The sequence below is a fragment of the Plasmodium inui genome, assembly GCF_000524495.1.
Source record: "Plasmodium inui San Antonio 1 unplaced genomic scaffold supercont1.2, whole genome shotgun sequence".
Lineage (NCBI taxonomy): Eukaryota > Apicomplexa > Aconoidasida > Haemosporida > Plasmodiidae > Plasmodium > Plasmodium inui.
This window is the reverse complement of record NW_008481836.1, coordinates 1,129,796-1,147,400: the sequence shown is the minus strand read 5'-3', so window position 1 is coordinate 1,147,400 and position 17,605 is coordinate 1,129,796. Positions and strand designations below refer to the sequence as shown.

The 17,605-nt window shown below is 40.3% G+C and overlaps 7 protein-coding genes across 7 annotated transcripts; 1 reads left to right on the top strand and 6 right to left on the bottom strand.

Moving 5' to 3' along the window:
• Positions 1 to 555: 555 nt before the first annotated feature.
• On the bottom strand, positions 556 to 3,534 carry C922_00702 (hypothetical protein; the record flags this gene model as incomplete). The annotated part of the gene is made up of 2 exons (XM_008816315.1): positions 556 to 652; positions 938 to 3,534. 2 exons carry the CDS (start codon positions 3,532 to 3,534, stop codon positions 556 to 558), a joined length of 2,694 nt encoding a protein of 897 aa, XP_008814537.1.
• A 1,451-nt stretch (positions 3,535 to 4,985) lies between these two features.
• C922_00701 (peroxiredoxin (alkyl hydroperoxide reductase subunit C)) lies at positions 4,986 to 5,636 on the bottom strand (the record flags this gene model as incomplete). Its single annotated transcript, XM_008816314.1, has 1 exon — positions 4,986 to 5,636. The coding sequence occupies one exon, from the start codon at positions 5,634 to 5,636 to the stop codon at positions 4,986 to 4,988; it is 651 nt and encodes a 216-aa protein (XP_008814536.1).
• Positions 5,637 to 6,830: 1,194 nt separating this feature from the next.
• Positions 6,831 to 8,281, bottom strand: C922_00700 (hypothetical protein; the record flags this gene model as incomplete). Its single annotated transcript, XM_008816313.1, has 5 exons — positions 6,831 to 6,914; positions 7,062 to 7,220; positions 7,350 to 7,553; positions 7,721 to 7,834; positions 8,105 to 8,281. 5 exons carry the CDS (start codon positions 8,279 to 8,281, stop codon positions 6,831 to 6,833), a joined length of 738 nt encoding a protein of 245 aa, XP_008814535.1.
• A 1,823-nt stretch (positions 8,282 to 10,104) lies between these two features.
• C922_00699 (hypothetical protein) lies at positions 10,105 to 10,760 on the bottom strand (the record flags this gene model as incomplete). Its single annotated transcript, XM_008816312.1, has 3 exons — positions 10,105 to 10,254; positions 10,419 to 10,469; positions 10,632 to 10,760. 3 exons carry the CDS (start codon positions 10,758 to 10,760, stop codon positions 10,105 to 10,107), a joined length of 330 nt encoding a protein of 109 aa, XP_008814534.1.
• Positions 10,761 to 11,880: 1,120 nt separating this feature from the next.
• Positions 11,881 to 12,345, bottom strand: C922_00698 (hypothetical protein; the record flags this gene model as incomplete). The annotated part of the gene is made up of 1 exon (XM_008816311.1): positions 11,881 to 12,345. One exon carries the CDS (start codon positions 12,343 to 12,345, stop codon positions 11,881 to 11,883), a length of 465 nt encoding a protein of 154 aa, XP_008814533.1.
• A 1,301-nt stretch (positions 12,346 to 13,646) lies between these two features.
• On the top strand, positions 13,647 to 14,824 carry C922_00697 (ferredoxin, 2Fe-2S; the record flags this gene model as incomplete). The annotated part of the gene is made up of 5 exons (XM_008816310.1): positions 13,647 to 13,656; positions 13,868 to 13,985; positions 14,151 to 14,254; positions 14,386 to 14,515; positions 14,710 to 14,824. 5 exons carry the CDS (start codon positions 13,647 to 13,649, stop codon positions 14,822 to 14,824), a joined length of 477 nt encoding a protein of 158 aa, XP_008814532.1.
• Positions 14,825 to 16,031: 1,207 nt separating this feature from the next.
• On the bottom strand, positions 16,032 to 16,581 carry C922_00696 (hypothetical protein; the record flags this gene model as incomplete). The annotated part of the gene is made up of 2 exons (XM_008816309.1): positions 16,032 to 16,204; positions 16,356 to 16,581. The coding sequence occupies 2 exons, from the start codon at positions 16,579 to 16,581 to the stop codon at positions 16,032 to 16,034; spliced, it is 399 nt and encodes a 132-aa protein (XP_008814531.1).
• Between the last annotated feature and the right edge of the window lie 1,024 nt (positions 16,582 to 17,605).

The window sequence follows — 17,605 nt, the reverse complement described above, 5'->3', positions numbered from 1 at the left end:
GAAGACGTTTTATATAGAGAATAACAAGTGTGGTTAAAAAAATAAATAAATAAAATAATAAGCAATAGTAACTGCAGTAGCAGTAACCGTTGCGGTGTCGGAATTGTGCGGGGGAAAGGTTGTAGCGATAAGGAAGAATGAATTGGATAACATTGTTGAATCAAAAATTTAACAAAGCTGTGGACGACATGCAGAAATGTCGTCGAGTTAAAATTTCATAATTTGTGACATGATCAAATTGGTGACGGGTATCTAACACGAAAAAAAAGAAAAAAAAAGGGGGGGAACACAAGGGAACAACGGAAGGGGTGAAGTGTAAAAGTGATAAGTTAACTGTTCATATTTTGCTGTCCCAAGTAGGTGGTCCCAAGTTTGCAACTCCAAAGTGTACAAGCCAACGAAGGCGGGGACATAGCACGAAGCTCCCATGGGGGCTATAACTCTAGTAGACACAAGGATGGGCCAAACATCACATACCCCATCGGTGGGCTAAATCCTAAAGCGCAGTATCCGCAAGGCTGACACAAAAAAAGGTTTACACGAATCCCGCTGATTTTACTTGAATTTCCGGATGCATCTTTTTCCATGTACCTTTAGTCTGTAGACGCATGTATAAGGCGCGCCATAGTTTTCGGTGAACTCAAAAATTATTCTACAAAAGGGGGGGAGGAAAAAAATTGTAAAAATGGAAAATCATGTCAGTGTATGCCCAGCCGGTAACAGGGCCGATCGGATGGGGCGCGCTGCCGCGTCAGTAGATGCGTTAGGGGGTTAATTTCCTTTTTTGGAATTGGGGCAATTCTGCGTGTGCGCTTTGATCATCTGTTCGTTTGGTGTCTCGCTCTCTCGCCCTTTCGTCCTCTCTCCCTCTCGCTCTTTTGCCACTGTGCCACGTTGCCACATTGCGCATTCCCCCTTTGGCGCTCCCCCGCCGTACCGCTTCACCGGGAAACAGTGCTTCGTTGGGTAGGTGGAAATCCGTTTCTTGCGGTCGAAGTAGAAATCGCCGAGATGTAGGAGCCCCGAGTTTTTGTTTCCTTTGAGCCACTTGTCCAGAATTTCCCTGGGCTGCAAATTCCCATAAACGGAGTGGAGGCAAGAGTACAGGGAGCTGTTTTTAAAGTCATCATAGTTAATATCCTGTGATTCAAAGTGCTCAGGCCAATTGGAATCGACGACACCGTAAACAGAAAAATACTTCGGAGTAGCATTGGAGTTGTTACTAATATTTTCATGCACGTGTTGTATCGAAATGGATGAGACGTCAATAGTGGCTGGGAGGTGAATGGTTATTTTTCCTTTACTCCCACTGAAGGAGAAACAATCGCCTGGGAAATTTGAAGGCTTTAAAATGATAGACGGATCTTTCCCCATCGGTTTGATCATTCCGTATATTTCTTCCGACGGCAGGAAGGAAGCAATTTGATTTAGAAACTTCTCGATGAAGTCATTTCGATTGAGAGGCGAACTTGTCATTTTGTAAACGATTCTAGCTCCTAAAGATTCTAAAGCCCAATCGATTTCGTTATAATCTAAGATGAATTCATTGTACAGTTCATCCACTTTTTTCTGTAGCATATCTAGGGAGTCATAATTGACTTTGGCACTTTTAACTGGATAGTTACTGTCAATTTTTATTTGCTTCTGATCTACCATGGTGTGGAGAGACTTACTCAAATCTTCTTTGATAACTTTCGTTTGTGCCTTTATTTGACTACTAATCGTTTTTAACAGCTCGGATTGCATTTTCTCTTGTTTTAAAGCCATAGTTTTGTATTTTTCTTCATTATATATCACTTTCGACTCGGTGATTTCATTAATGATGTCCTTTTTGTACACTTCTAGGTAGTATTTAATTTTGTTTTCCACATTCTTCAATATTGTATGTTCAAATGAGGGGAAGACATCATCCAAAAAGTTGGTAGATTTTTTTGCACTCTCTTTTAGTAGTTCTAGTTCTTTCTGTATATCCTGCATGAGGCCTGCATGCTGTTCGTTCCACGCGGCGATGCGCTGCTCGATTAGTTCTTGGCGCGCCTCCCCTTGGTCATTTTCTTGTATCATTCGTTCTGTCCATCTCGCTCCTGTGCCTCCCTGCGGTGCGCTATCCAACTCCAACGATTCGTGCGTATTCGAGCTATGGAAGGCGAGCTTAGATTCAATCCACTGGATTTTCCTTTGTAGCTCACTGATGGTGTTGAGGAGTCCCCTTTTTTCATTCTCCACCCGATCGGACACGTCCTTCTTAATATCCATTTGACTTTTGTTCATTTTTTTTTCCACATCATTAATGAGGGAATTCTTTTTATGAATATCCTTCTTAATCGTGTCGACCGTCTTAACGTAATCCTTCAGTTTGTTTTGAAAAGATTCGTAATTTTCTTGCAATATTTTTTTAAAATTTTCCACTTCTCTCTTTGAATGAATTTTAAAGTAGTCAATATCTTTTGTATTAACGAGCAGCTTCTTTTCCAACTCTTTTAATTTATTTTCTAAGTTAGCATTTAATTCGTATAATGCGTGGTTCTCCTTCTTGTTAATCAAAATGGTGTTCCTATTTTCATTCATATTTTGGTTCATACTAGTTTTGAATTCTTCTAGCAGATCGTACAGCCGTAATAAGTCACTCCGATTGTTCTCTTCATTTCCCAATTTTATGTAATTCATAAATTTATTTATATCATCATAATTATTTTTCGTTGTGTGTAAATTGAAATTATCTTTTTCTCCTGTTGAGTTGCTGAACAGGGTGATCACTCCCGAAATGCAGGTAATGAGCACGGACAGAATAATCATCAGAATGGCTATGTAGGTCATCCCTTTTTTATCATTTATGGTATCATTTATTAGGACACTTAAATAATGTGTTATGATATCACGGATTGATTTATTTTTTGAGCTTTCTAACTTTAAGTCGTATTCTGGGTCGTCGTTTTTTTCGACTTCATTCCACATTGCTGCTCTGCTGGTTAGGAAATTCGAGCCCTGTGTTTTGTTCCTCCTCTTGTTAGAAATACCATTACCATATGTGCTGCTATCTATGTTCCCATTGGGGTCATTCTCGTCTAGGCGTATATCACTGATGGTAAATAACTTGACTATGGACCTTCTCATTTTGCTTAATTGGGACTCCCTTTTTCTGTACGGGTTTACCTTCACGTAGTGCATATTTTTCTTCTGGAAGTCTTCATAGCTATGCAGTACATGTATTAGCGTGTTGCGCTCGTCATTGTCGTTCGTGCTGTTGTTATCGTCTGAGCGATCTGTGGCCGGGAGGCCGGCGTCCGAGATTTCGCTATCCACGAAGCCTTTTTGACTCGGCGGAATCAATCCATGCAGGGTGTTCTGGGCGTTCCCGCTATTTGCGCTATTACTGCTGTGACCGATGTTACCGCTATTACCGCTAGTGTCGCCATTACCGCTGTTCGCAGCGCTCGCGACATTCTGGGCAATCTGGCTATTTTTGGGGAGTCTGCTCCCTCTGCCACCCCTCCCCCTGGGGTTGCCGCTGGCGTTGCTCGCGTTTGGGGACATGATATGTTGGCTCTCCTTTCGTTCCCGCACTACCCTCGCACATATGCTGATTTGACGATGGGTCTGCGAACGCACAGGTATACTTCGCCAGCGGGGCACGAGTGGATGGGCCCCTCTGTGTGTGCATCTATACGCAACATAAAAATTGGTATCACATTTGGTTAAAATAGGGCCTCATATGATTTGATACTTTGTTGGTATGTGCACAAAATGGGAGAAGTACTTTTTCTGAACAGAAAAAGAAAAAAAAAAAATCGCAAAGGAGATGAGCCTAAAAAAGATATATTTCGTCAAAAAAAATTTTGCACGAATCATTCATAGATTTTTTTTTTCTTTCTCTCTAATGATTGGCCACTACTTTGGATGAAAAAAAGATTGCATCATTTAGGTGTCCCTTTCTTTTTTCCTTACGTAATGGCGATTTTTTGGAGAATGCCCAATTGGTGGTATGCCCTCGAAAGGGCTGCTTCGTGTAGACCGTTTTTATAACAAAAGGTAAAAATAACATTTAGGAAAACGCTTCTTTTAGGAAATTACACGATGTTATGTCCTAAAATGTATCATCCTCCTTTTGTGCACTTTTTGTAGATGCCACAAATGTTCCACCAGCATGTTTTTCGTATTGAAGAAATGCCATTTTTTTTTTTTCTTTTACCTTACACACAAGGGGGAATTTTTTTTTTTTTTGAGAAATCGTTATAAGGCATAAGTTTGAATTCCTTGTAGTTAAAAAAAAAAAAAATCGCACTTGCGAGGGGGTACATGCGCATATATGCAATAACTTATGTATATATTTTTTTTCTTTTTTACCCTACACATTCGTATGAATATGAATTTTTCTCATGCATCTTCACTCCTATGGACGTAAAAAGTTCAGTTTTTTTCTTTTTTCTACATTTACTTTTCTATAATGTTTTCTTAGTGGTAATTTTGCGGGGTTGGACTGTTTGAGCGCTTTTTCCCAAGAAATGTCCAGCTTTGCGTAATTATCACAACGTGAAGGGTTATGTATAAATGCGGAGCGCATAGGGTGAACGTGAAAATGAAAAAGAACGGCACGACTCGCGAAGGTGATTGTGTAGGCGACTAAACGGATAAACAGCTTCGACATCTAAAACGGGGAAGCAGCAAAATTGCGGGTATTCACAAAACCGTTATATAACCCCTTTCTTGGGGGTGACAGTACGAAATGGAATACATACACCATTTTTCGAATTCACAAAAGAAATTGCTTTCGCGTAGTGAATCGATGTACATGCAGCCTCCCTCGTCGAGGTTCTTCACCCCACATGGGATCCTATTAGGGATAGTTTTCACTTTGAGAATATTTTCCTTGCTTCATTGATTGTTCTTTTTTTTTTCCCTTCGTAAGATCCCTTCTTTTCGGATGAATAAAGTATAATCCGTTAAGCGCATAGCCCGTGTGTATACAGCTGACACCCTTTTCGATGCTATTCCTTCTTCACCTCGGTGTTTAAATAATTCAGGAGAGAATCAGTGGTTGGCTTAAAAGACTTGGCTCCCTTTTTCCAGTTAATCGGACACACATCACCACTCTTATCCACATGAATAATCGAATCTATTGTCCTTAAAACTTCATCCACACTTCTTCCAAGAGGTAAATCATTAACCGTTTGGTGTCTAACCTTTCCTTGTAGGTCGATTATGAATAATCCCCTCAATGCGAAAGAATTCTCGTACAACACATTATACATTTTTGCTATTTCTTTATTTATATCTGACACTAGTGTAAAGTTGACATTACCTATTCCTCCTTTTTCAATGGGCATATTTTTCCATGCCAAATGGCTGTACACGGAATCTACTGATATTCCTAACAGCTCCACATTTTTATCTTCAAACGATTTTACATGCTTATTAAATTCGATTATTTCCGTTGGACATACAAAGGTGTAATTTAAGGGGTAAAACAGCAGGCAGCAATACTTCTTCCCTATGTACGAGGATAACTCCACATTTATAATTCCGTTGTTTTTGTTCAACGCTTGGGCTGTAAAATTAGGCGCTTGCTTCGTCACCAGAGAGAAGCTCCTTCTAGGAGTTTGAAACACGTTGTTTCGCAATTTGTGTATAATTTTCATTTTTTATTACTTTATGATACAAATAGTGGGGGAAGGGGCAGGACTGAAAAAATAAATCTTCCCGCAGGGTGGAATAGCTGAAAGGTGAATCGACTCACTCAGGTGATTTTATAATCTTGCTGCAACGTTTGTACATGAAAATATATATGCGTTTGTGTATCAATTCCTACGGGGTGGGGGGAGGATATTTTCCTTTGGATCTCTTAATTTAATTCCACTAAATAGTATAGTTGACACAGTTCGATTGCCTGTAAAAAAGTGTACTTCACCTCGTAGGATCCAAAAAAAAGAAAATCTCAAAATGTAGCACTGGCTAAATTGCGCCATTTAAACATTCTCCCATACGTGGATATGCGGTACACTACACCGCTTCCGCGCTATGTAGTGAAAACCGTAAGTGAGTTAATCCGCTGGGGTGCAAAATGAACTCCGCTTCGAACAAATGCATGCGCGAGTGAATATAGTGAGGTGCTTATTCTATGTCCCTCTCTTTCTTCATCTGTTTTTCCCCCTTCCTTTTGCACGCTTGCTAAGCAATTATAAAAAGATTATAGGCCCTTTTGCGAGCCAGCTTCATTGGTGCCCTTAATACCGTTTATGAGGAATTCAAAAATGTTCGGGGGAAAATCTTCCAAAGTAAAGAAGAAGGGACCCCCCATTTTTACATTATTACGGGGGAATTGGCGATCACACACCAAATCTGTAGAACCGATGGTTGACGTTTAAAAAACGTGGACACAGCCCTTATGAAGGGGTTTTCCTTCCTTTTCCTTTAATTTTACCTTTTTATTAGGCATAATTATTCGTTAAAACAAAGTCATTGGAGAAGTTTCCTTTTTTACTTTTGCAAGTCAACAGATTTTATCATTTACAGATAAGTCAAAACAACACATGTGAGAAGTAGTAATAAATAGAAAAATGAATCGCACATGTAAGAAGCGAAATGAACAAAAACAAAAAAAAAAGAAAAAAAAAAATGGGAGAAGGGGGGATGGAAAAAAAAAAGGACAAAGTGTTGCATATAAACCAAATAAAGAACTTTATTTTTTCTTTTTTTCCCCACACTTTGTCTACTTAAAATTTGACGTTTTCGTTTTAATTATTCTCTCCATTTTTAAATTTATACGAGGAAAAAAAGAAAAAGGAAAATATAAACAAAGACAAAAAAAAAATAGGAAAAAGATAGTATGCCTTTCAAACTTCATCATCAAATTCGGTAACGTTTTCAATTTTGTAGGCTTCGCTTTGTTGCCTGAAAACTTCATTACCAAACCCAGCCTAAATGCGTTAAAAGAGGGGGTAAAAAAAAAAAAAAATGAACGCAGTTAAAATGGTGCATGGACAAGGAGGGAAGCGGCATAAATGTAACACACACATGTGCACATACATCGGGGTAACCACTGCGCGACATTCACATGATCTTACTATTCCTCCTAGAACGGCTCCCAGGGGGAAGCAACAATTTTCCGCCTTCATCAGGGCCAAGCGAATGTGGTGGGAGGATTCGTCTTCTACGTCCAGCAAACCGAAGATGAACCCGAATATGCCTCCCATTGTTATCGTGAACAATAGAATCAGGTACACCTGAAAAAGTGTGCGCACGAGTAGGGGCGTGTATGTGGAGGAGCGCTCTTCACATTTACGAGTTTGCTTCCAACGTTGCTCTTTCGTTCGCTCGCTCGTTTTGATTCCGTTCGCGCTGTCTCCACTTACCTGCGCTACTGACTCAATCAGCGGCCTCGTTATGGACCCCTGGATAAACCCAATCAGGTAGTTTATCAAATCTATTAAGCTGAATGTCAATGCGAAGGAAATGCTAATTCCGAGGATGCAGTAAATGGGGACTTTGGATAGGGGCGACAGTGAAAACAGCCACGAACGGTCGAAAAAGAGACACAGAATTCCTGAAAAAACAATCTGCAAATGTGAAATGGGGTGGGAACGTGTGAATACATGATGATGTCTTTGCATTTTTAATGATCCAACGTACTCATAGGTAAATATGTATACCCTCTCCTCTGTGCACGTTCGTAAAAAGGCAAAGCCCTGTTTCCGTCGTATCTGCGCGAGATTTGCATCCATACCAGTCCCGCCAAGATCATCAGTTGGTTTCTTCTATTTTCTGCTTCGTCCGTTACATTGGCGTTCAACCTCCAGAAAATTATGAGTCCAACTACGATGAATAGTATACCGAAATACTGCGGAGGGAGGGGCGAGAAAATTGGAAATGTAGTAACGAAGCAGTGGGACGGTTGAGTAGTGGACCGGTGGACCAATTAAATAGTGCAACCAAATGGTGGGGGGGTTCGGTTGCTCCTCCTCGCACAGGTCTAAACTTGTAGGCACCCCTACATCCATGTGTTGTATATTGGGGATCCCATAGATCCCTCCTCACACAGGAAAAAATGAACACAGAAATGTGCACGTTATGTATACATAACGTGCATACAATGCGGTGCGCAAATTACCATGGAAAAAAACTTCGACAGGGAAACCTCAACTAACGTGCAGTTCACTATGAGCGAGCACATAATCCCCAGTATCATCCCCACCACGGCACTTATGGTTCCCTTAACGATCAAATCCTTCGTGCAGTTAATTCGAAATCCAGAAAACTTATCGAAATCTTTGATTTCCATATCCATTGTTGCTACTCCAGTGATGTGATCTCCAAAAAGTTGATGGAAGAGGATGGTGTACTACGCCTTCGACAAATAGATAAGCACGTACGCATAAGTTTATGTAAGCATGTACATACGAAAGGCGTATATATATATGTACGTATGTACAGCACATATGGCACGGATGATACGCATCGCACGTATAATGCTTATGCTTCTCCAGCGATAGTACTGCAAAAAAATTGGAGATGCGTTACATTTCCGAAAGGTAATTTTTCTGCTCTCGCTTCTTTCTCCCTTCGATGTTTTTTTAACTGTACTTGACCGCAAACTATGTGCGGAAACGACTCGTCACGCTTCCATATATCACAGGGTGATTGCGCTTATGTGCTATACTATGCTATGGTATACCACTTACCTTCGCGCATACACTTGGGGTAGGTAATTAACCGAATTTATCACAAGCCACTCCTTTCCATGCGTCCTTCAAAGTGCATTTTCACTGGAAAAAAAAAATAAAAAAGAAAAGTGTTTTCCACTTTTCTTTAAAAATACAGCTTAAAAAAATGAAATTTCGCTAAATTCGTCCCTTAGATTTGTTACACCTAAAAGAAAAAAAAAAAAGATTTTCCTTATTCCGCAAAAAGGGGTGAGCGTTACGTTATGCATACAGAAATGTAAAGTGAAAACGTGCGTATCATTATATGTTGACTTCTTCGCACGTCGCATATGTGACATTCCTGCAAATGTGTTGGTGCGATTTGTCCACCATGATAATATACATTCAGAAAAATTACCGGCACTTTGATCACATATTGGTCCAAGGACATATTTTTTTCTCAGTTCAGAAAATATGCGCCGAACGCTGCGTTGTTTTGTTTTCCCGTAGCTCGCTTATCTGCTCGATCATCTTCGCGTGGTTTTCTTTTCCGAGCCGTTTTCACCTTTTCGTAGCCCCTCTTAACCGTTCCCTTTGTTTCCCCCAGTGGGAAAGACCCAATGGTTAATTTTAAATCCAAAAAATTGCTAACGTCGTTTGGAAAAAACACACCTCAATCGGTTTGCAAATGTTATGAAAGGAAAAAAAAACGAAAAAAAAGGGAAAAGAAAAAAGGAAAAAAATTGGCATAAGAAACACGTAATTTTCTAACCCGCTGTCGTGTAGAGTACCACTTTTGCAATCGCATAAAGGTGAAATGAATGGCGAAACGCACGGTCGTCTTTTATATGTGTATACGTGTAGGTGTGTAAAAGTGTATGTTACGCATATATATATGTGTACACTCTGCTGTTGCGGATGCGCAAGGGATGCAGAACGGTAGATCGGCCTCTTCAATCAAACGTGGCGCGTTTCAAGCACTGTCTTAAATGCGGACCTTTTATTCCCCCATCTTGCTGAATTTGTAACGTGAGCTGCTTCTCCGCAGCTTATTCCTTTTCTCCTTTTAGGGTTCTGTCCAAAAATCAATTTCGTGATTTCCGCTTCACCCACCAGTTGTTTCTTGGCATAACTTCGCAGGGGTAGACTCCTCAAGAGTTTTACTTTTTGCTCCCGAATTGCCTCTGTTCTACCTAAAAGAGAACTCAGTTAAACCACGTTATAAGTGGGTAACGTGGCGTGTGTTACTAAGTGTAGCTTCTTGTGAGGAACACCGCTGTATGCAGATAGACGTACACGTGTGTGTTCGCTCCCCACATTTGCTAAGGTTAAAAGTGTGGTTAAATTCCCGTTGACGTGTGAATTTTACAATTTGGGGTAATTCCCCTTCATCCACTTTGTTAAGCCTCTTTATGCTGCTTCATTTGGTCAAAATATTCTTACCATTTTTCGAGCCCTCCACGTGATGCTAATCCTCAAAAAGATACTCTTTAAACTCTTCCAACTCCTTAAATGGGTACGTCATGGAGTAAATTAAGATGGTTTTAATTTTCTCTGTATTGTAGTACGGTGTTTTGTGTGTTATGTAAATTGTCCAATCTCCTATGTCAATGCTCAGCTGTCAGGAGGGGAATAAGAATTTTCGCAAAGGGGGTTAGCTCCATTTTTTAGATCCAAATGTGAGAGCGAAATCGCACGTAAGCTAAGCACACTTAAAAGGGGAGTCATGCACACATGGGCATGTGCCCGCCTCTTCACTGCGCTACGGCGTAAGTGTTCTACCTGGTCTGGCGCGGCAGCCTTAGCCCTCGATCGAATTTGGTGGAAGTTGGTCTGGTGACGAAATGCACGGAAAAGAAGAAAGGAATTGGGAAAAAAAATGTCAAAAAAAAGAAAGAAAAAAATCAATAAAACCAAGGAAAACCATATGCATTGGTACATGCGCAATAATGCTAGCTAAATAAATAAGTAGAAAGGCGACCATTTTACACCTACCGGTTTTATCTCCTTGAAGCCCTGCGACAAAATTTGCAAGTTATTAATATCTTTTAATCTTCTATAAGCAAGTATTGAATTGATAAATAGCGCGGCCACCAAAGCATAAATGCAAGAGCGAACCCTCATTTTTGCTTTAGTCCGTGGAAGTGGCACATAAGAGAATTTTTCTATGGTGTCGTTTTTTCCGCCTGTTTTAGCTTTTTGTTTTTTTTAATGTAGTGGTTTCTGTTGCTCTTCGAACTTTGGTGACTTGCGAAATAGAGGAAAGTATGCAGAATAAAAATAGATAAAAAAAAAAAAAGTAGTTATAAAATAATATGTCTTATGAATTTCAAAAAATTGTTTCATTTCATTTTTTTCCATTTCACAAATTTCCAATTTTACGTTTTGTCATATGGGGCCACAAATTTACCGGCTCGTGAGCTCATGACGCATTGTGGTGAGAGGTTATGGTGTGTACGTACAATAGTCGAAGGGGAAATGGCTCAGGTGAGGATAGACGTATATACACATGAATACACACCCCAAGGTGGGGAATCTGGGCGTCGTTTCAACGAACTGAATGTGATGTTGGATCAAATTTGGGATGCCGAATTGGTGAGAAAGACCACCATGCAGTTTTTTCCCTCCTTTGTATGATCCTTATGGGGTGTAGATGGATAAAAAGCGGCCCAGGTGTACACACACCTATTTGCATACAGATTACCATTTTAGAAATGTTTCGAGCTGTTTTGTATCATGTCAGGGGGGTATAGGTACTTTCCGTTGTTTCATAAAAATAGCAGTTACTAAGTTTTGCTCGGGGCCGGAAGGCGTCTGTCCGTGAATGCATAAACGGGGGTATGTCCCTACGCGCATATGAACAAATACATATGCGAAAAGAAAAATGATTAAACACAATTAAACAAAGAGTAGACGAGGAAAATTATAAAAATGGAGGAAAAAAAAAACAAAATGGATTTAGCGCAGGAAGTTATTTTGTAAAAATTTACACACAAATAATAAGTGATTATGGGATGACCAAAAGGGAAGTCCCCCTTTAAAAAAAGAAACCTCCAGAGCACCTTCTTGTGAGTGCATTTGTAGAGTATAAAAAATGTTCATCGGGAAGGTTGCAAAAGGGTTCCCCAAAAAATTGCAAAGAAATTTCTGCATTTTTTTTCCATAAACTTTTTTCCAAAAGAATGCCGAAAAAAAAAACAAACAATCCATCTCAACCTGGGAAATGGCAAACTCCCATCCCGCGTCAAAAGGGAGGCAGGTAGTCCGAGTCATCGACAACGATCCGGTACAAAAAGGAATTATAATTGGTGTAATTTTGTATGTTTTTGATCAAAATTTGTCCGTACATCCTATTACACGCCAGGAGATAATTCTCACTCTTTAACCAAGTTGAAACAACAATGTATCTGCTTAAATTGTTGAAATTATTTTTCCTTTTAATTATTTTTGTATATAAGTAACCAGGCTGTTTCTGATAAAACCTGCATAAGTCCTTAAGTTTTTCTTCAAATACGTTTCCATGATTTTCGTTGACTTCAAGAAATGTCAAGTATGCATATTTGTTTTGCTTAAAAATGGGGAAAAATTCATACACGGTATCCATGTCTGGGTTTGCAAAACTGTAGGAGAAGGCTCCCCCAATGACGAAGCACACCAGCCGGTTATATGTACGTATTCGAAATGCGTTGTCAAATATTTTGCCTATCATGTTTTTACTGCTGCATGCTTGTGTGTCTGGGGGCGTTCTGTGGGAGGCGCATCAAGTCGACGCTCAGTTGGCGTTATCCTAGTGTTCCGCGTTAGCCACGTTTTCCGCGTTTTCCACGTTGTCTGCTTGATTCGATTTATCTGCTTTATTTTTATTGGTCACAATTCTACTCTGCGTGTTACTCCCTCTTCGCTTTTTTTATTAAAACATCATGTACCAGCAACAACCTCCCCCGCAAAGACAGTATGATGATTTATTGCCCTTCCCCTTTGAGCGTCGCTGCACCCTCATTTGGTAGTTCTCCTCCTTTTGCCTCTTCTTCGAAATACATGCCGTTCTGCAATTATGAGAATCTCACAGGGTGGATAAAAGCCAACCGAAGTAAGAATCCCCCTCGATGCTTGTGTGCGTTTATGAATACACCTGTCGGGTATGTAACCTACACAAATGTGCAGTTAACCCGTTTCAATAAACTGTTCGCTTAAGGAGGGGGAAAAAAAAAGGAAAGAAACTATTATATCAAGCCAAAAGGAGAATTAAAGATTCACATTTTAATACGCTGCGAAAAAAAATTCACAGAAGTGAGCAGTCAGATATTCTAATAGCATGAAAAAAAAAACGTCATATGTGGTTAATTTTTATGGCACATTTTGGCTCACAAGTTTACGTGAATCCGAGCTTAGAAATGTTGTAAAAAATTGCAAAGGGTGAAAAAGCGGAAATGGTATAACCTCCAAAAGGGGTGAGAGAGAAAAAAAAACGACTCTTTCGAAATGAGCAGCATGCATATCGCAGTATATGCCTGACTTTTTTTTCTTTTTTTTTTTTTAATTTTATTTCCCCTGACTATAGTACATGAGGAAGAAAATGGTTTCTGAATTTATTTTGCTTTTCTCCTGTTCGAATTAATCCCGTGCGACAGTTCCAATGCGATTGTTCCAATGTGACTGTTCTAATGTGACTGTTCCAATGCGACGATTCCCATGAAAACTATGACATTGCTGTATTTTGTTCCCTATTGGTGTATAAACCTGCTGCCGAATTTTTTAGTGACTCTTTGAAGCTCCATCTGCGGTACCATTTGAAGCATCACTTGATGCAACTTTTAATCGCTCCCCCACAATTTTGCCACAATTTTGTACGGACCATTTTGGCCATCCAGTTGGACATTGCACCGCATGAAAGCTAAACACATGCACAGCCTATATAGCCGAAACAGCGTCAGCAAAACGTCTTCGATTATACATATGTACACAACTTGTGAACAGCTTTCACAAATTAAATGACGGAGGACGGGGAAAATGATTACAAGTAAGGGGCAGGGGAAAAAAAGAGCGAAAGACAAACCTGTTCGCAGTTATGTGCACAGGCCTATGTAAAGGCGCATGCACATACGTATGCACAGGCGTGTGCACAGATGAAATTTCCGCTTCCTCGATTGGACATATCTACATAAGCGCTTCTACACACATATGTACTTACAACACGAACGCGACGCGTGTCCGTCCTCACCCATTCACAGAGTTTAGCTTTCTGCGTAGAAACGATACATTAAAAGGGGCTCTATTGAACAAGATAAAAAATAAGTGCATTTATTTTAATTATATCAGAACGTTCACGACCAAGGATCACGAAGAAATGTGAGTTCTCCATCCCTAAGATGTTTACCTACGCATGTACATAATTGGGCGAACATACATAAGCCCGCATACTCCGTGTGGACACCACTGTGCTATTTTGTCTTACGTAGGAGCCCCCTTCAACTAACCCGTTAACTCTTCTTTTCCTTTTCTTCCCCTTCCAAGTGACGTGACATTTGTAAATCAGGACAATTATGAAAAAACCGTGAAAGCAAAAGTAGGAGATAGCATATTAAAAGTTGCCCATGAAAATAGCATAAACATAGAAGGTACACCCAGCAGGGGAAACCACCACTTGTTAGTTTTATCACTTGGCGATGAATTGGTGGAAATACATATCTTGTGCAAATTAATCGGAGTTTCTGTTTTCACATCCGTCTTTCTCCCTCCTTTTGTGTAGGGGCGTGTGACGGTTTCTGCGCCTGTTCCACTTGCCACGTGATCATTGACGAAAAATATTACGACCTTTTGCCGGAAGCGCTTGACAACGAACTTGACATGCTAGAGCTGGCCCCCTGCATAACTGAGACGTAAGGCGGACGGAGCGCGTGCAGGCGTAGGCCCAGTCATTTGCCACCCTTTTCGCAACACCCCGTTTTGTAATACCCCGTTTTATGATACCCCATTTTGCCTGGCTCAGGGGGTGCGCCCAAAGGATGCCCCCAAGTTTATCCCAGATCGTGTTTACACTGCAACACATTGAGGAACCTTTTCCCCCTTGCAGTTCCAGACTAGGATGCCAGGTGAAACTCAAAAAGGAGCTAGACGGAATGAAGATAAAGTTGCCCCCCATGACGAGAAATTTTTACGTAGACGGTTATGTCCCCACGCCGCATTAATTTTTTTTTTTATTGTTTTAAAAAATAATTATCTCATTTGTTTTTTGTTTGACTCATTTTTAAAGGAGCCACACGTGAGTGTGGATATTTTCATTCATATGTCCAGATAGATACACATGCGTGTCTAAACAATTTTTTTTTTTTTTTTGTGAATCCTTCGCCGTTTAGCCTTCATTTTGTCATTCATGTGAAAAAACACAAAATAAACAAGACAAACAGGAAAAAAAAAAAAAACTAAACAAACGTATCTGCATTGTTTAAAAATGTGCAGAATACGGCTGCGTTATGCATCACCTCAGGGACTCCTTTTTTAGCTTCCTCATTTTGTGTGCACTGCACGCCAATCTCATCGTAGGTACTTCTTCAAATTGAATTTCCTTAAGTACGATGATAACATTTTGACAAGAACAAGGTAACGGGGAAAAGGGAAAATTAAAGTGACAAGCGATTAAACAGGAAAAGGTGTGCATTTTAAATTGTGCTGGCACAGCGGTGTTGCGCATGTGCAGAAGTGTGACAATATTATATTTTCGCTTTTCTCTGTTTTTCGTATCTCGGCCTTACCTCTTCTCCTCCGAAAAGCGCTTCTGTTGTTCTTCAAGCTGGTCGTGCACAAAAGGGGAATTCGCCATATGTCCACGTGTAGAGATAACATGTGCATGGACAAATGCACCGACATAGTGTACACGCAGGCAGAGAGGCCTGTGCGCGTGTAACCCCAAATGCCTACGTCACGTATTCTTGAGAAGGCCATGTCCATCTGTTCTTCATTTGTCAGTTCTCTATTTTCCGAGTCGTTTAGTCGCTCCGGGGTGTTACTCTGAAGGGGAACGCATCAAACATTGTGTGGCGGATTTGTGTCACAAAGAAAAGCACGCAACTGAGTTTTAGAAGCAACCACATTAAAGAATAGGAATGATTTATTCCACACATATGTTGTAGTGGTCTTCCACTCCGCATAGCAATTGTTAAGGGACATATTTTTGTTTTCTTTACTAGTATGAACTGTTCCAAGTCGTCTGCACGTGTTGACAAAAAGAAAAGAGGGTTAAAGTGACATGAAGGATGGGGGGTTATTTTTTCCATTCAGCTGGAGTGTCACGGAGTTACGGTGCTACGGTCCCACACTGCCACAGTGTCATGATGTAACGATCCTACGCCTATGGCACAAAAGGAATAACTAAAAAGAAGCACTCATTTAGGAAAATTAAAATGAACTATAACCATCGTCCATCCTGCTAATGATGATATACGGAACGGGCTCACCAAAGCTGCTTTCATTTTCATACTCCTCGTCCGGAAATAAGTGTGACAAATCCTCGTGATCCTTAGCATTAGGGAATTTTATTTCGAGATCTAGTGATTTGTCACGCTCGTGTTCTGTAAAAGGGTTGGAGCAGAGAGGTGCTCATGTGTGGAAGTATAAACGTATGGTCATTTAGTTTAGTAATCTATGTAGATGCGTTTACTTAAGACTGCATGAGGAGGAGTGGCCCCCTTGCGAGGAACACCTTTTTGTAAGAAGCCAAACCTGATTGATGCGCATTCTTCTCATCTCGCACATCGTACAAAATGCTTTCCAGCTCCGCCAAGATGAACTTGGAATTGTCGTAGATATTTGATAATTTATCGTAAGAACAGAAGACGCTGGAACAGTTATGAAGGCCACTTCCGTTGTAGACGTTCGTCTCGAAACATTTTATATTTGACAAGAGGCACAAAATGGCTATCACATATGTGGAGAGTATTCTGCTCATTTTGACATCAACACGGGGTGAGATCGAAACGCACAGTTTGTTTCGAAGAGGATAGGTCGGGTCAGCACATGCGCTAGGGTGGATACATAAACCGACATGCACTTACACACATAAATAGGGCGCTCTTATGGGGAGACACAATTTTGCGATAGGCGGAAAAAGTGCAAGGTGATAACAAAACGGTGAAAATGAACTCAAGAGTGGAGGTGCCAACATAGGGTTAACAAAAATGGAAGGAGGGAAGTGAAGATAAGTCAACTGTGGTAATATCAGTGAGGACAGAGGGGAAATTTTCATCTGTTCAAATTTGACAATCCACGCAGAGATGAGTTACATGCACTTTTTACCATTGCTCTGAGTCTCTCCAAAAATGGCTAATTAGAAGGCGCTACCTCTCATCATCGTAGTGGTACACATTAAGTGTCTCAACGGAATGGTTAAATGGGTGTATCTACACGCCTGAATGGGGGAAAAAAAAAGAAACATGCCGCGTATTTTAATTTGTCCCTTTTTTGGAACCAAAAAAAGAAGAAGGAAATGCGAGTGGAAAAGTGTTAATCGTTTTTTTTTTTTTTTTTTTACCACTAACCATTGTTTCCTACAGCAGTGGTTGTAACGACGCCATAGCTAAGCTGAAATGGGGGGCCTATAACATAGGATTATGTATTTTTTTTTTTTTTTTTTTTTTGCTTTATCAACGTGACTCCAAAAAAGGAGCAATAAGTTTTTAGCACAACAGGTTTGAAATATTTTTAGGAGGCATTCATTAGACCTATTCGCTTTTCCTCTTTTTTACAAATTCTGAGAATTGGTGGTGCCCGGTCTGCAACATCGGTTGCGTGAAATTATATGGGGAAAGGTTGGGGGGGATGGAAAAAAGGGGAAGAAAAAGAAGGAATACCCTCGAAAGGTTCCTGAGGTGCTACTTACGCGTTTTAAGAAGGAATGATTACTCCCCATTTTGCAAGTCAATTTAAAATTGTAAAGGTATACAACAAATGCATGCATTTTGGAAACTTTTTTT